The following is a 12585-nucleotide window of genomic DNA, read 5'->3' as shown; positions in this document are numbered from 1 at the left end:
AAGGGCAGAATAATCAGCCCATGACTGTAATATTCAAAAAGCAAATGAGTGCATGTCTTGCGTACGGATAAAAAGTGGATTGAGCCCGACCCATTTGTCAGGTCCTGTGTAAGTCCGGCCTTATCTCTTTCCATCTTTAAAGGACTCATGGTCCAAGTTTATGCGATGGTGACGATCTAATGTAACCATACATGACATACCAACACCAACACCAACACCAACACAATTAATATAAAACTAAACATCTAATTAATTGAATACCCAAATATATGCAAGGGTAAGTTGGTTTTTTTTACCTTAATACATGGTTATAATTTATAAAGTTGCTATCTCTTGGTTTCATGGTAGTTATCAAGAGATGACAATCTATTGGATCATTATTAGTTTGTGTAAAACAATATAAGTCTGTCTAGTAAAGTTATGTAGATGAGATGTAGTTGGAGATACAATATATTTTGAGTGATGGATTATAGGATTTTATGTTTAATTGGAATTTAGATGGATTTTAAAAAATATAGTTTGATGGATAATAAAATATTTAAAAACAAATAACACTTTAAAAATTTTAATTAATTACAACCACAATCAAGTGCTAGACATATATTTCACTATTTGAGCTCAACTTTTTTTATGGCAATTAAACATTTTTCTTGGCTTTTTTTTTGTTGTTTTCCTATGGAGTTGATTTAGATTTTTCATGTTATTTTATTTAATAACCTAATGACTGATCTATTTTAATCTACAAAAGCCTAGCCAGACTTAAATAAAAGTATTTTGGTAAAAAAATAATTTGTAATAAAATATTTTCTTAGCTAACTAAACATACCAATATTACATTCCACCAACATTACTATCTTGTTATATAAACAAAATTGTACATATTTTTATTAACATGACTTAGAAATCATATTCATAATAATCATATTTTTAATGATAATCCCTAAAATTCTATTTATGAGAAGTTCACCAAATGCCACATCTTGTAACAGCTTTAAACTCCCTTTTTTTTTTTCCTTTTTTTTTAATGAACATTATTTGCCACCTATTGTCTACAAAATCATAAATTTGGTCATAAAAGCTGCTGGTGCTACGTTTGGTTGGTTCCAAACTTGGATGTGATTTTGGAAAAAGAAAAAAAAAAAACAGGGAGAAGATGGAAAAGATCATGCCCAAAATCTTACTAACCAAAAAGTGCAGCAGATATTTTATTATTCTTGTTGTTTGGTTCGTTCAAACTAATTGTTTTTGCTGCAAGTTTGCTGCTTATGCAGAAATTGGAATGATATTTTTGTTTGGTTTTCATGCCAACAATTTGAAAATCAAACTTATTTATCTATGAGACAATGCACATGGTTTGGAGGTTGAGATTTTAGAAGCTATGTTTCTTATCTGTAACCTCAAATCATACATTAATGATCATGTGAATAGCTTGTCTCATGGTTTTAACAACCGCCTGATTGATAGGCACCAAACTATTTGTAAACCATATATATCAGTTGAATTTTTGTTTTTAATGAAACGTGGATAAATCACATGTTAGAGATATGCATAAATATAAAACTACTGCTCTCAATGTATTTGTGCCATCACCTTGTATGAGTTAAGGATCTAACCCACGTCTTTAGTCGGTTAGGAATGCTCAACGCAGAGCCAAAAGGTTATTGTCATTCCGATTAAATTTCTAGATTCATCAATTTATACAATTAGCTAATTTTTTTTATATAATCATTTCTTATTTATAAAAATAAATAATATTTTATTGAACTAAATGGTTGAAATCTAAAAAAATAGACTAAAAACAAATGACGTGTTATTTGTGTGATCACTTGGACTGTTGTGAGCATTAGTATTTTTTTTCTCAAACTAGTTGTTATGTGTAGTTTCTTGTCTAAACTTGTTTTGTACTTACATAAGTAAAGTGGTAAATTAGTAGACGCAAAATGGACCTAGAAGGTAAGTGATAATTTATTATCACATATTAATATATTGATAAAAATTAAATATTTAATGGGATAAATTTTTCAAACCGTATTAGGTTCGTAAAGGCACCTTCATACGCTAACACTAACAGTAAAAACTTTAGATTAGTGTGTCATATAAAAAATTATATATACGTTATTTCACAAAAAGTCATGCACTACATAATAAAAAATTCTTACTAAGATGTAATAGATAACTATATTTAAACTATAATACGCTATTAGATTTATCATTTTTCCATATCATATAGTTTTTTTTTCTCCACATAATCCACGCCTTTATGAAAAAATTGTCTTTGACTTTCATTAATTGATATCAATTTCCCTCAATCATGTGGAGGTCTGATACAACCACAATAGGCTTAATTTTTTTATTTATTGATTGGGCATTCAAAATTAACTAAGCCTATATTATTCGTTCAATTGACACCTTTAACCTAAGTCTTATATAGTACTTATGCGTCTAACATGAACTCATAAACTCCTCTATGATCATCATTTCAATATCTTTTAATTCTTCAATTACAACCATTATATGATCAAAATTTTGAGTTCTAAGCAAGAAGACCTTTCTTAATTACTCATGGAACTTTGATATCTTGTTTCATGCATTTGTTTTATTTGATTTGTTATTCAAGTAATTATCCTAAAACAATATTTAGTCGGTATCATTCATTTTTTTAGATTTTCAAATCCCACTTTTGAGATTTGGAAACACTCTTTTAACTTTTTTTTACTTCGCACTTTTCAATGATTTCCCCTGCAATTTTTGATTTTGTGCATAAATAGTTTTAATTGCTATTGATCTTCGGTACCTTGTATGATTTCTAAAAATGCTCTACTATCTTTATTTTTTTATAACTTGCTATCTATCTTTATTATGTTTTGCTAGTGCCTCGTATCCTAAATTAGTATCATTTGCATTACTATTTTAAATAAGATCCCACAAGTCTTGAGGTCGTAATAGCAATTCTATATCAACTCTCTGAAGATCTTAGTTTGTGTTTTTCAATATAGGAATGTTAGGTTAGATTATTATGTTGTTCATTATGATATTCATGCAACTCTCCCCTATCAACAATTTTTGGCGGCATTTATTAGAAAGCAAAAAGAGATAGGAAGATAACTGATTACTTTAACCACATAATAATATCTTGATAAAAAAAAAAAAGCACTTAAGAGGATAATACATCTTACACTTTAGTCGATTGGTGAACACATCTCACACACCCACACTAAATAACTAAATTGTCACATTTTGTCACACTCAAAGACTGCATATATATGATGTCTTATACATTAAGTCATAGACCACGTCAATGAAGTCCTAATAATATTTAAATTTACTAATCCTACTTGAACTCAGTAGATAACTATATATATATTCAAATTATAATCAAATTATAATTTAAATTAATTTTTAAATAATAATATAACTATGAGCTTCTTTTCACCCTTAATTAGAATGAGAACCGATACGTGAGGAATTAGATTTCTAAGCCAATCTATATACTAAATACTACAACTTTAATTCAGATGATTGTATCCTAATATGTGTGAGCTTTTATATATATATATATATATAAATGTGAGCATTTTCATGGTAGACTCTATATACTTAGCTATACTCACAAAATATATTTGTACAGAGGGAAAATCAAGAGCACATTGAAACAAATAAACACAAAAGAAAACAAATACATGAAAAAAAAAGAAAAAAAAAATCTACAATGAAAAAGCCCAAACCACAAAGTGAAACCTCTTACTAGACCCAAGTGTTTTTTACAAGAATTTTTATATTATTTATTTCTTATGGCAGCTATAAATTGGACTTACAAATTATGACATATATCTCGATTGTGATTGCTATATGTTTCGCATTCATATTTTAATCATATTAATCTCTTTTCAATTTCCAATTTTAGATAGTAAGACATTAAAATACAAAAACACATATAATAGAAATAAAAGCAAATCATATTTTTAATTTTTTCTATTATATTTTTATTTTAATGAAGTGGTTTATCAACTTTTCAATGAAAAAAAAAACAATTTTATTTTCTAATGAAAGAAAAAAACAAACAAATAAAAAAAGCATGATGAAAAACGTGATAAACCACACGCATTAAAAAGGAAAAGAGAAAGACTCGCAGTCGGGACTAAAAAGGTCAAACAAAATCACGGACAGATCATAAAAAGTTCTCACTGAGTGAAAACAAAACAAAAGGCCCACAAACAACCCGGCCAAAACACCCATGGCCGAACACTGACCAAGGACCATAGTCAAAGGCAATAGTGGAAGTGTTGTATGAATGATCAGCAGGCAGGCAGGCAGGCAAGCAGGCAAGCAGGCAAGCAGGCAGGCAGGCAGCAATATGGGCTAATACAGGAAATAAAACTGTTAGATTTATTCGCAGCTTCCTCCATAATACTCAATCGGATGGCACAGGCCACTCAACCACCAAAGACTGAGTTGGATAGAGGGGTTAAAAGAGGAAAAGTGAGAGGAGTTCATAGCCACACAATCGAGTCCACTTGTCGGGCCATTGGACAAGGACATGTCGCTCAAACTGCGAACCCATATCCACAACGGGACCTGGTTAACCAGAAAAAAAGATCCACCATGAAATCTCCACCTGTGGACTAGAACCTCACTACGTGCACACGCTCAAATCCTCCCCTCTCTCATCTCCTCACTCCTGGCAACCAGTCCACCGTCCCCACTTCCCAATTCCCACATTGCCATTGCCATTCATTCACCCAACTCCTCTTCCACTGAACAAATACAAACACAAACACAAACACAAACACAAACATCTCTGATATCAAGTTATCAACAACAACAACAAGTAGTAGTAATAGTGAAAGATGAGCCAGTGTGTGCCTACTTGTGACACGGATGATCCTCCAAACATGACCGCCAATGCACCACCAACTCTACTCCACCATCACCACCACCAGCATCACCCTTCCAACCGCCCACACGTCTCCTCGGAGTACGAAGTGGCCGAGTTAACATGGGAGAACGGCAACGTGGCTATGCATGGCCTCGGCCACGCGCGCATCAGCAAGCCCATCGCTAAATACCCGTCGACCACTGGCTCGACCGTGGGATGGGATAAACAGCACCAAAGCGGCACGCTTGAGTCCATTGTCGACCAGGCCACTAACAACCAAATCCAAGTTTCGTCACCTGGGCACCCGAGTTTCATGTCCTGGCTCGGTGGTGCTCATCCTCATGTGGCTGCTTCCGGAGTGGACGCGCTTGTTCCTAGTTCTAACTCTTTTGGCCACCGCGCTGTGGAGGCTTCTGACCAGGTTCCGAATTTACCATCGGTGGACGGGTCGAGCGCGGGAGGTGGTGGGAGAGGAAGGAAGAGGACAAGAGGAGGGGAGGGTGTGTGGGGGTGTCCGAGCCAGGGTAGTGTTGCGCCGACAGTGATGACGCTTGATGATACTTGTGAGTTCTACGGCGGTGAGGATGTGGGTTTCACTACAACGTCTTCCCCGGATGGAGAAGCAGATGATGGAGGTGGATTGCCGGACACTGAGAACACTAGTCTCGGCGGCCATGATTCCTTTTGCCAGAGCAAGAGGTCACAGGTGTGACTTGATGATATAATATCTTTGTTGTCTCTTGTCTTGTATAGGATCTGTTTCTCTGCGTACGTATATGTGTGTGTATTTAGAATTGTCTAACTTCCTTGAATGATGATGGATTTAGAAGAGAGATGCAGTGGCTGATGAAGAGGGTGAGAAGGTGAACAAGGGGGAATTAGGGATGTCCTCACTATCTACAAAGCGTAGCAGAGCAGCAGCTATTCATAATCAGTCAGAACGAGTAAAATTCTTGATCCTCTGTTTATCAGACAAGAAACGTAGATTTGTTTAAATTCAAGTTTGATGCTTTAGAAATTTACTAGTTATCCAGTGATGAACACTTTTTGTCACAAAACAGAGCATGAGGTTGAACATTAGTTGTTTAAGATATTGTTTTAATGACACTGACGGCTGAAGGAACTAGATTCACAACCAAGATTGACTGTAATCTCATAGATGCCCTGTTGCCCCATCACCATGAAAAAGAAAGATGTCAATTTTTGACAAGAAAAATAGTTCTTGCAATGATTTGTCAACCTGTGAGAGTTCTAATTGATGATATATATATATGTTCAGAAAAGAAGAGATCGGATAAACGAGAAAATGAGAACACTTCAAAAGCTAGTTCCAAACTCAAGCAAGGTAACCAAAGTGCATTGATTCCCTCAATTTGCAACTCAATTAGATGTGAGTTGAGTGTGAACTTTATTCCTGATGTGATAGACTGATAAAGCATCAATGCTGGATGAAGTAATAGACTACTTGAAGCAGCTGCAAGCTCAGGTGCAGATGATGAACAGGATGAGTGGCTTCCCCCAGATGATGATGCCCATGGCAATGCCACAGCTCCAAATGTCTTTAATGGCCAACATGGCTCACATGGCTCAAATGACTCAGATGGGCTTGGGAATGGGGATGGGCATGGGCATGATGGACATGGCCGCCATCAACCGGGCTGGACACCCTGCTATTCCACCACTCCTCCACCCGTCGGCTTTTGCATCTCTCGCCGCCGGAGGCTCTTGGGAGGCCTCTGGTGATCGAATGCAGCCACCCGGTGCCCCAGTCCCCATGGACTCTTTATCAGCTTTCATGGCTCACCCATCACAGGTATGCACAGTTATTATATTAACTTATAATGAATTGTGGTGTTATTCTCACAAAACAAATTTATCAAATACAGTTTTTGTATAATTTAGCAATTTTGAGTTATTTAACTTAAAATAGTTTGATAACTTGATATCTGTGACAACAGCCAATGAGCATGGATGCTTATAGCAAGATGGCTGCCCTGTATCAACGTCTATACCAGCAGCAACAGCACCTGCAGCAGCAGCAGCAACAGGACCAGCAGCAGCAGCAGCACCTGCAGCAGCAGCAGCAGCAGCAGCAAAGCAATCCGAAGAGGACTATTTAATGACTTTTAGAAGAACAATTGCTAACTACCGTCACTTGAGAGATTTCTGTACAAATAGTATCATGCTGTGTGTTTTTTATTAATTTTCTAGATGATAAAAAATTTTCACTGTAATTTGTCTTTCCATTCACACAATGTTTTTGTGACAAATTCAAACTATTGGTTTGCTTATAATTGGTTGGAAGCCAAGCATTTGCATCATCATTCCCTTATAGAGAAGAAGAAGATAAGTGAGAATCCATGATGAAGGAATGGCCATTGCTATCACAAGCACACATAAAAGGAAAAAAATACTGTATGATATATAGGGACCAAACCGGTTGCTTTCATGCAGTAGCTATTCCATTCACTTTTGGAAGTGACTTCTTTCGAACCTTCTTGTTTGTCCCCAATAGCATGATTAGTTGGAAGCTCAAATCACTGGTAGACAAGGTTAACAGAGGCATCAATGGCTGATGATTTCCCAACGCCTTCCAATATATATAGCACCATGAAAAATTTATTTATTTATTTATTTATTTTTATTTTTTTTGAAAAGGTGGATAAACCACATGCATTAAATAAGCAGAGAGTAAACAAATACAGCAGCCCTTCCACTAGCTGTGGAAACAAAAACAGAACCACGACAGCAAAACAGCAAAAGAAAAAGGAGGAACAACGGGTCTCCTCCTGACCCATTCAGAACAAAAAAACTATTCCTCCCCACTAGCCTGATCCACCTCATTCATAGGGGTAGCCTCCTCCCCAACAGAACGAGGTCCTGCGAAATCTAAACTCCGCTTGATGGTAGCAATATGGTCCTCCATCTTCACCCTCAAATCAATTGGAGCTGCAGAGAACCAAGATAACATCAAATAAGCAATCATCTTCATAACAACAAGGGGATCATCACATTTATCAGCAAAGATATAATCATTTCTCGTGAGCCAGATAGACCACACAAAAGCTTTAACCACCCAATCTGCAAACCCCCGCACCGCCGGCCGACAGGCTGCTCTCCAGTCACTCCACAAGAGGCCCATCGACAGGGGCAAAACAGGTAAGGTAAGGAACCTACATAGATAGGACCAAACTTCCCGGGAGAACCGACACTTTAGGAATAAATGGTCAACCGATTCGGTATCCGAATGACAAAGGACACATGTGTCCGTCGGGAGTCTATTGCATCTTCGTCTAGCAAGATTTTCCAGAGAAAGAATTTTGTTCTTCCAAGCAAGCCAGTTAAGAATATTAACCTTTCTAGGGCAGGGACCTTTCCAAAAGGAGTTAGCAAGGGGGCAACGAAGACCACCATCATTCAACAAACTGTAGAAGGACCTGACAGAGAAGGAACCGTTGGCCGTCAATCCCCAGACCTTCAGATCACTGTCACCATCCAACCCCACATTTAAACTGGAGCGAAGCTGTTCAACCCCCGGATAATTCACGAACGGAGGTCGACCAAGTAACATCGCCAACTCCCGAACCGTCCCATAAGGCGAAGTAGACGCCAGGAATTCAGCTGGCCAGATATACATAGGCGCAATTCCATTTAACCATTTGTCTTTCCAGAAGAGAGAATTAGATCCCTCTTTGACCTGGACCGAAACACATCCCCTAAAAGCAGGGAGACATCGAGAGACCCCAGCCCAAAAGAAAGAGACTCTCCCAACCGGACCCCTAAACAAATCCCAAGTAGTAATATTATAATTGAATCTCAGGATCTTAGTTCCCCCCCAGTTTGGATCAGTCAATAGTTTCCATCTCCATTTTCCCAGCAAGGCCAAGTTAAAGGACGATAGCTCCAAGATGCCCCAACCTCCTTGTTCCTTAGCGCGACAGATATTTCTCCAAGCCACCAGACGACACCCAGGATGTTCGATGTCAGGTCCAGACCAAAGGAAGTCTCTTCTGATCCTATCAATTTCTTTGATCACCCACATTGGTAACCGGTACAGAGACATCCAATACGTCGGCACTGCCGATAAAACCGCGTTAACGAGGGTGAGTCGTCCACCAATAGAGATATAGGATGATTTCCAAGAGGACAGACGACCTCTGACTTTGGCAATCAAGCATTCCCAGTCCTGCTTACGCGGCCTTCTGCCCGAAACCGGTATACCCAGATAGGTTACCGGAAGAAGACCCACGTCACAGTTGACCGTATTTGCCTCACTCGCATGCGGAAGATGGTGCATGTTCGTAGTGTACAAACAAGTTTTCGAAAAATTAGTTTCCAATCCGGAAAGTCCTTCAAATATCAGTAGAATCAGCTTAATAACCCTAAGGTCTTCAGCTCCACCCACCGTAAAAATCAGTAAGTCGTCCGCATAGTAAAGATTACAGATACGACCCTGATCCCCCAGTGGTACCCCGATCAGAATTTTTAAGGTCAGTGCGTTGTCGAACATCGCGCACAACATATCAGAAACAAGCACAAACAGTAGCGGCGACAGAGGATCCCCCTGTCTCAACCCTCTCTGGTATCTCACATAACCACTAGGGGACCCGTTAATTAAGATCGAACCTTTCGATGATCTGAGAATAGAGGAAGTCCATCGTATCCAATTAGGTCCAAAATCCCTGACCTCCAGAAGCTCCAACAAGAAGTCCCAATCAACCGAGTCGAAAGCTTTCGCAAAATCCACCTTAAGAATGTGCCCTTTCAGTCTCCTTTTATGTATGCTGAAGATTGTCTCTTCCGCCATAGCAATATTGTCCATTATACACCACCCTTTGAGAAACGCCGATTGCGCGTGATCCACCAAAGTGTCCATCACCCGGCTGAGTCTCAAGGCCAGAAGCTTGCTAAGAATTTTAACAGAGGAGTTAATAAGGCTAATGGGACGATAATCCCCCAGATTGGACGGACTGAAGACCTTAGGAATAAGAGCAATACAGGCCCAATTAATTCGCTCTAAATTCGCCGTCCCCATGTAGAAGTCGTTACAAAGATGCATGATCTCATCTTTAACAATCTCCCAGTTAGACTTGAAGAAAAACATTGGAAAACCATCCGGCCCTGGGGCTTTGTCACTTCCTAAGTCAAAGACAGCTTTTTTCACTTCCTCCAACGTAAAGGGGCGTTCAAGAGAAGACAAGTCCACGAAAGGTTTATTCCTCAGAAGGATACCGAGATCCACCTTGAAGCGAAAATTCCTTCGCTGACCAAAAACTCCCCTAAAATGCTGTTCAAAGATTTTCCCAATGTCTCTGACATCGGTGATGAGCTAGATCCGATGTAATCGAAGGAATAAAGTTTACATTTTTCCTCCCATTTGCCACCGCATGGAAATATCTCGTGTTCTCATCCCCCTCCTTCAGCCACTTCAGACGGGATCGCTGCTTCCAGTAAACTTCCTCTTGCCTTCGAATCTCCGCTAAACTCCCCATTAGATCGCGCTCCTGGATAATTTCCTCGGGAAAAAAAGACACCGGATTCTTTGATGACATCAAAAACTCTCTAAGTCATGTAACATCGCAAGTTTCCAAGTTTAATGGAGCCAAAACTCTCTTTCGACCATCTTCTGAGCTGCTCCCTAAGCCAAGCCAATTTCTTAGACAAAACAAAAGCACCACAACCGTGGGGGTTGGACTCGGCCCACCATCCGGCTATCAGATCAGAGAACCCATCCACCGTTGTCCAAACTTTCTCGAAGCGGAACAACCTAGGTTTAGCGCAATGCATCCCCACCTCAAGCCTGATAGGGACATGATCCGATCCAAACCTCGGGAGACAGTTTTGAATCAACCTAGGGAAGTGATCCACACAAGCCCTGTTAACAACAAACCTATCTAACTTAACCCAAATAGGATTATCTTGCCCATTAGTCCAGGTAAACCTCCTCCCCATCGCCGGGGGTTCAGCGAGACATAAGTCCTGCATCAGGGTGTTAGCTTCCCGAATATTCGCAAGGTTCGGGTTTCCGCCACCTTTGTCCTTGGGCGAAAAAATTGCATTAAAGTCCCCGCAAATAATCCAAGGCACATCCGGGTTCCCCCTGCAGCTCTTGATCTCGTCCCAGAAAGAGCGTTTTAGCTGTCACGCGTTCGGTCCATAGACGGAGGTGCACCGCCAAGAGAGATTGTCCTTCTTCGAGCAGAATTCGACAGTTAAACAAAAAGTGCCTTTACTAACCAACGTACCCACGAGAACAACACTGTTCTAACCAACAATGATGCCCCCTGAGGTCCCCACTGAAGGAATGAAAACGAATTTATCCAGTCTTGGTCCTCCAATCTCACGCCACTTTGTGCCCGAAACATCATCTAGTTTGGATTCTTGTAGACAACACACATCCGCAAAATGAAGATTCAGGAAATCTTTCACAAGAAATCGTTTCGCAGGTCTACCTAGACCCCTAACATTCCAAGTTATAATATTCATAAACAAACTAACTAATTGCCGCGGACCTCCCCCGAGGTCTCCGCCAGCTCCGCGTTGGAGAGAACGCATGACAAGGATCGGGTCTTTTCAACATTACGGATAAAAGCAATACAATCATTCACATGCGAACCAGAGTCAACAAACGAAATACCACATGCATTACAGTAGCTAGCAATTTGAATGTTGGACCAATCAGAAATAAGAAGGGGCTCCGTAGACGTACCTTCAGAGGCATCGTCGCGCGTGACTTTCTTCTTGGTCGATCTAGGAGGCTCCGCTACATATCCCGCCTCCTCGGTCCATCTGGACGATGGTTTCTTGGGACGATCACTCTTCCTAACCCCTTTTGGTGCATGATTAGTCGGTGACGAGCTTCCTTCCTTCATTCCTGGCAACAATTCCTTGATCGATCTTTCAAATTCGTAGATAGAATCGTCAGAGGCAAACTCATCATCCCGGTCTTCTGTCTCGGAGGCATAGGAGTCACCCACCCCCACCCCCAGATTAGCATTCTTGGGGGCAATTATAGGATCCAGAACCCAAATGTTTGCAAGGAAATGCCACTCAAAGCCCATCGGAGGAGCAGTATTAGGTTTAGCATTGCTGTCCAGAACATCCACTCCCTCCAATAAGAGTCCTGAATCACCCAAAGAAATTTGGGCCTCCACCCCTTCAATGTTCGGTCCACCAGAATGTTTAGAATCGGGTAAGACCCCTTCAATCAGTAAGTCATCCTTAGATCCATCCACCCCCTCCACATGTGGACCTTCACCTTTCATTGGGGGCCCAAACCCCGGCCCACTATCCCCCAACAAAGAACCCTTGGGTAGTACAAAATGGTCCCCATCAACTTCAGAACATATGGACCGGCCCAAATTAGCACCCCAGTCGCATTCCAATACTGGATCCGAACCGGATCCAGAACCTTTGAAGCAATCAACTGGGCCCTCCTCAACTCTCAGCCCAATATCCTTCTCCAGCGGGTCCACGAAACCCAGACCCGGGTCAACCAAAGAAACAGCCGCCTTATCCTTCTGCCGCGTGGGAGAGAGAACCTCGGACCTTGGAAAAGGCATGCTCATGATGACATCATCAACCTCGGACGACATTGAATGCATGCCAGGTCTATCACTAACATTCCCAGACCCTACGACCTTGCGAGCCACCCACCGCTCGACAGCAGACCTCCTAGGTTCTCTCAACGCCGCACCCTGCCTCAACTC

The 12585-nt window shown here is 40.3% G+C and overlaps 2 protein-coding genes across 3 annotated transcripts; one reads left to right on the top strand and one right to left on the bottom strand.

Annotated features, from left to right (window-relative positions):
- The first annotated feature begins 4466 nt into the window (after positions 1–4466).
- LOC120259531 (transcription factor UNE10-like) lies at positions 4467–7185 on the top strand. 2 transcript variants are annotated; one of them, XM_039267152.1, is made up of 5 exons: positions 4467–5582; positions 5707–5820; positions 6156–6221; positions 6303–6689; positions 6835–7185. In XM_039267152.1, exons 1-5 carry the CDS (start codon positions 4848–4850, stop codon positions 6994–6996), a joined length of 1464 nt encoding a protein of 487 aa, XP_039123086.1. In that variant the 5' UTR covers positions 4467–4847; the 3' UTR covers positions 6997–7185. The 2 variants fall into 2 exon arrangements, with proteins under 2 accessions (XP_039123086.1, XP_039123085.1); XM_039267151.1 differs by having other exon boundaries at positions 4488–5582; positions 5704–5820.
- A 382-nt stretch (positions 7186–7567) lies between these two features.
- LOC120258373 lies at positions 7568–12564 on the bottom strand. The gene is made up of 2 exons (XM_039265745.1): positions 11586–12564; positions 7568–7825 (listed from the first exon to the last, which is right to left on the bottom strand). Exons 1-2 carry the CDS (start codon positions 12478–12480, stop codon positions 7689–7691), a joined length of 1032 nt encoding a protein of 343 aa, XP_039121679.1. The 5' UTR covers positions 12481–12564; the 3' UTR covers positions 7568–7688.
- Between the last annotated feature and the right edge of the window lie 21 nt (positions 12565–12585).

Source organism: Dioscorea cayenensis, chromosome 4 (assembly GCF_009730915.1).
Source record: "Dioscorea cayenensis subsp. rotundata cultivar TDr96_F1 chromosome 4, TDr96_F1_v2_PseudoChromosome.rev07_lg8_w22 25.fasta, whole genome shotgun sequence".
Taxonomy (NCBI): Eukaryota; Viridiplantae; Streptophyta; class Magnoliopsida; order Dioscoreales; family Dioscoreaceae; genus Dioscorea; species Dioscorea cayenensis.
Note: the sequence above shows the minus strand (reverse complement) of the source record. Positions and strands in the feature narration are given on the sequence as shown.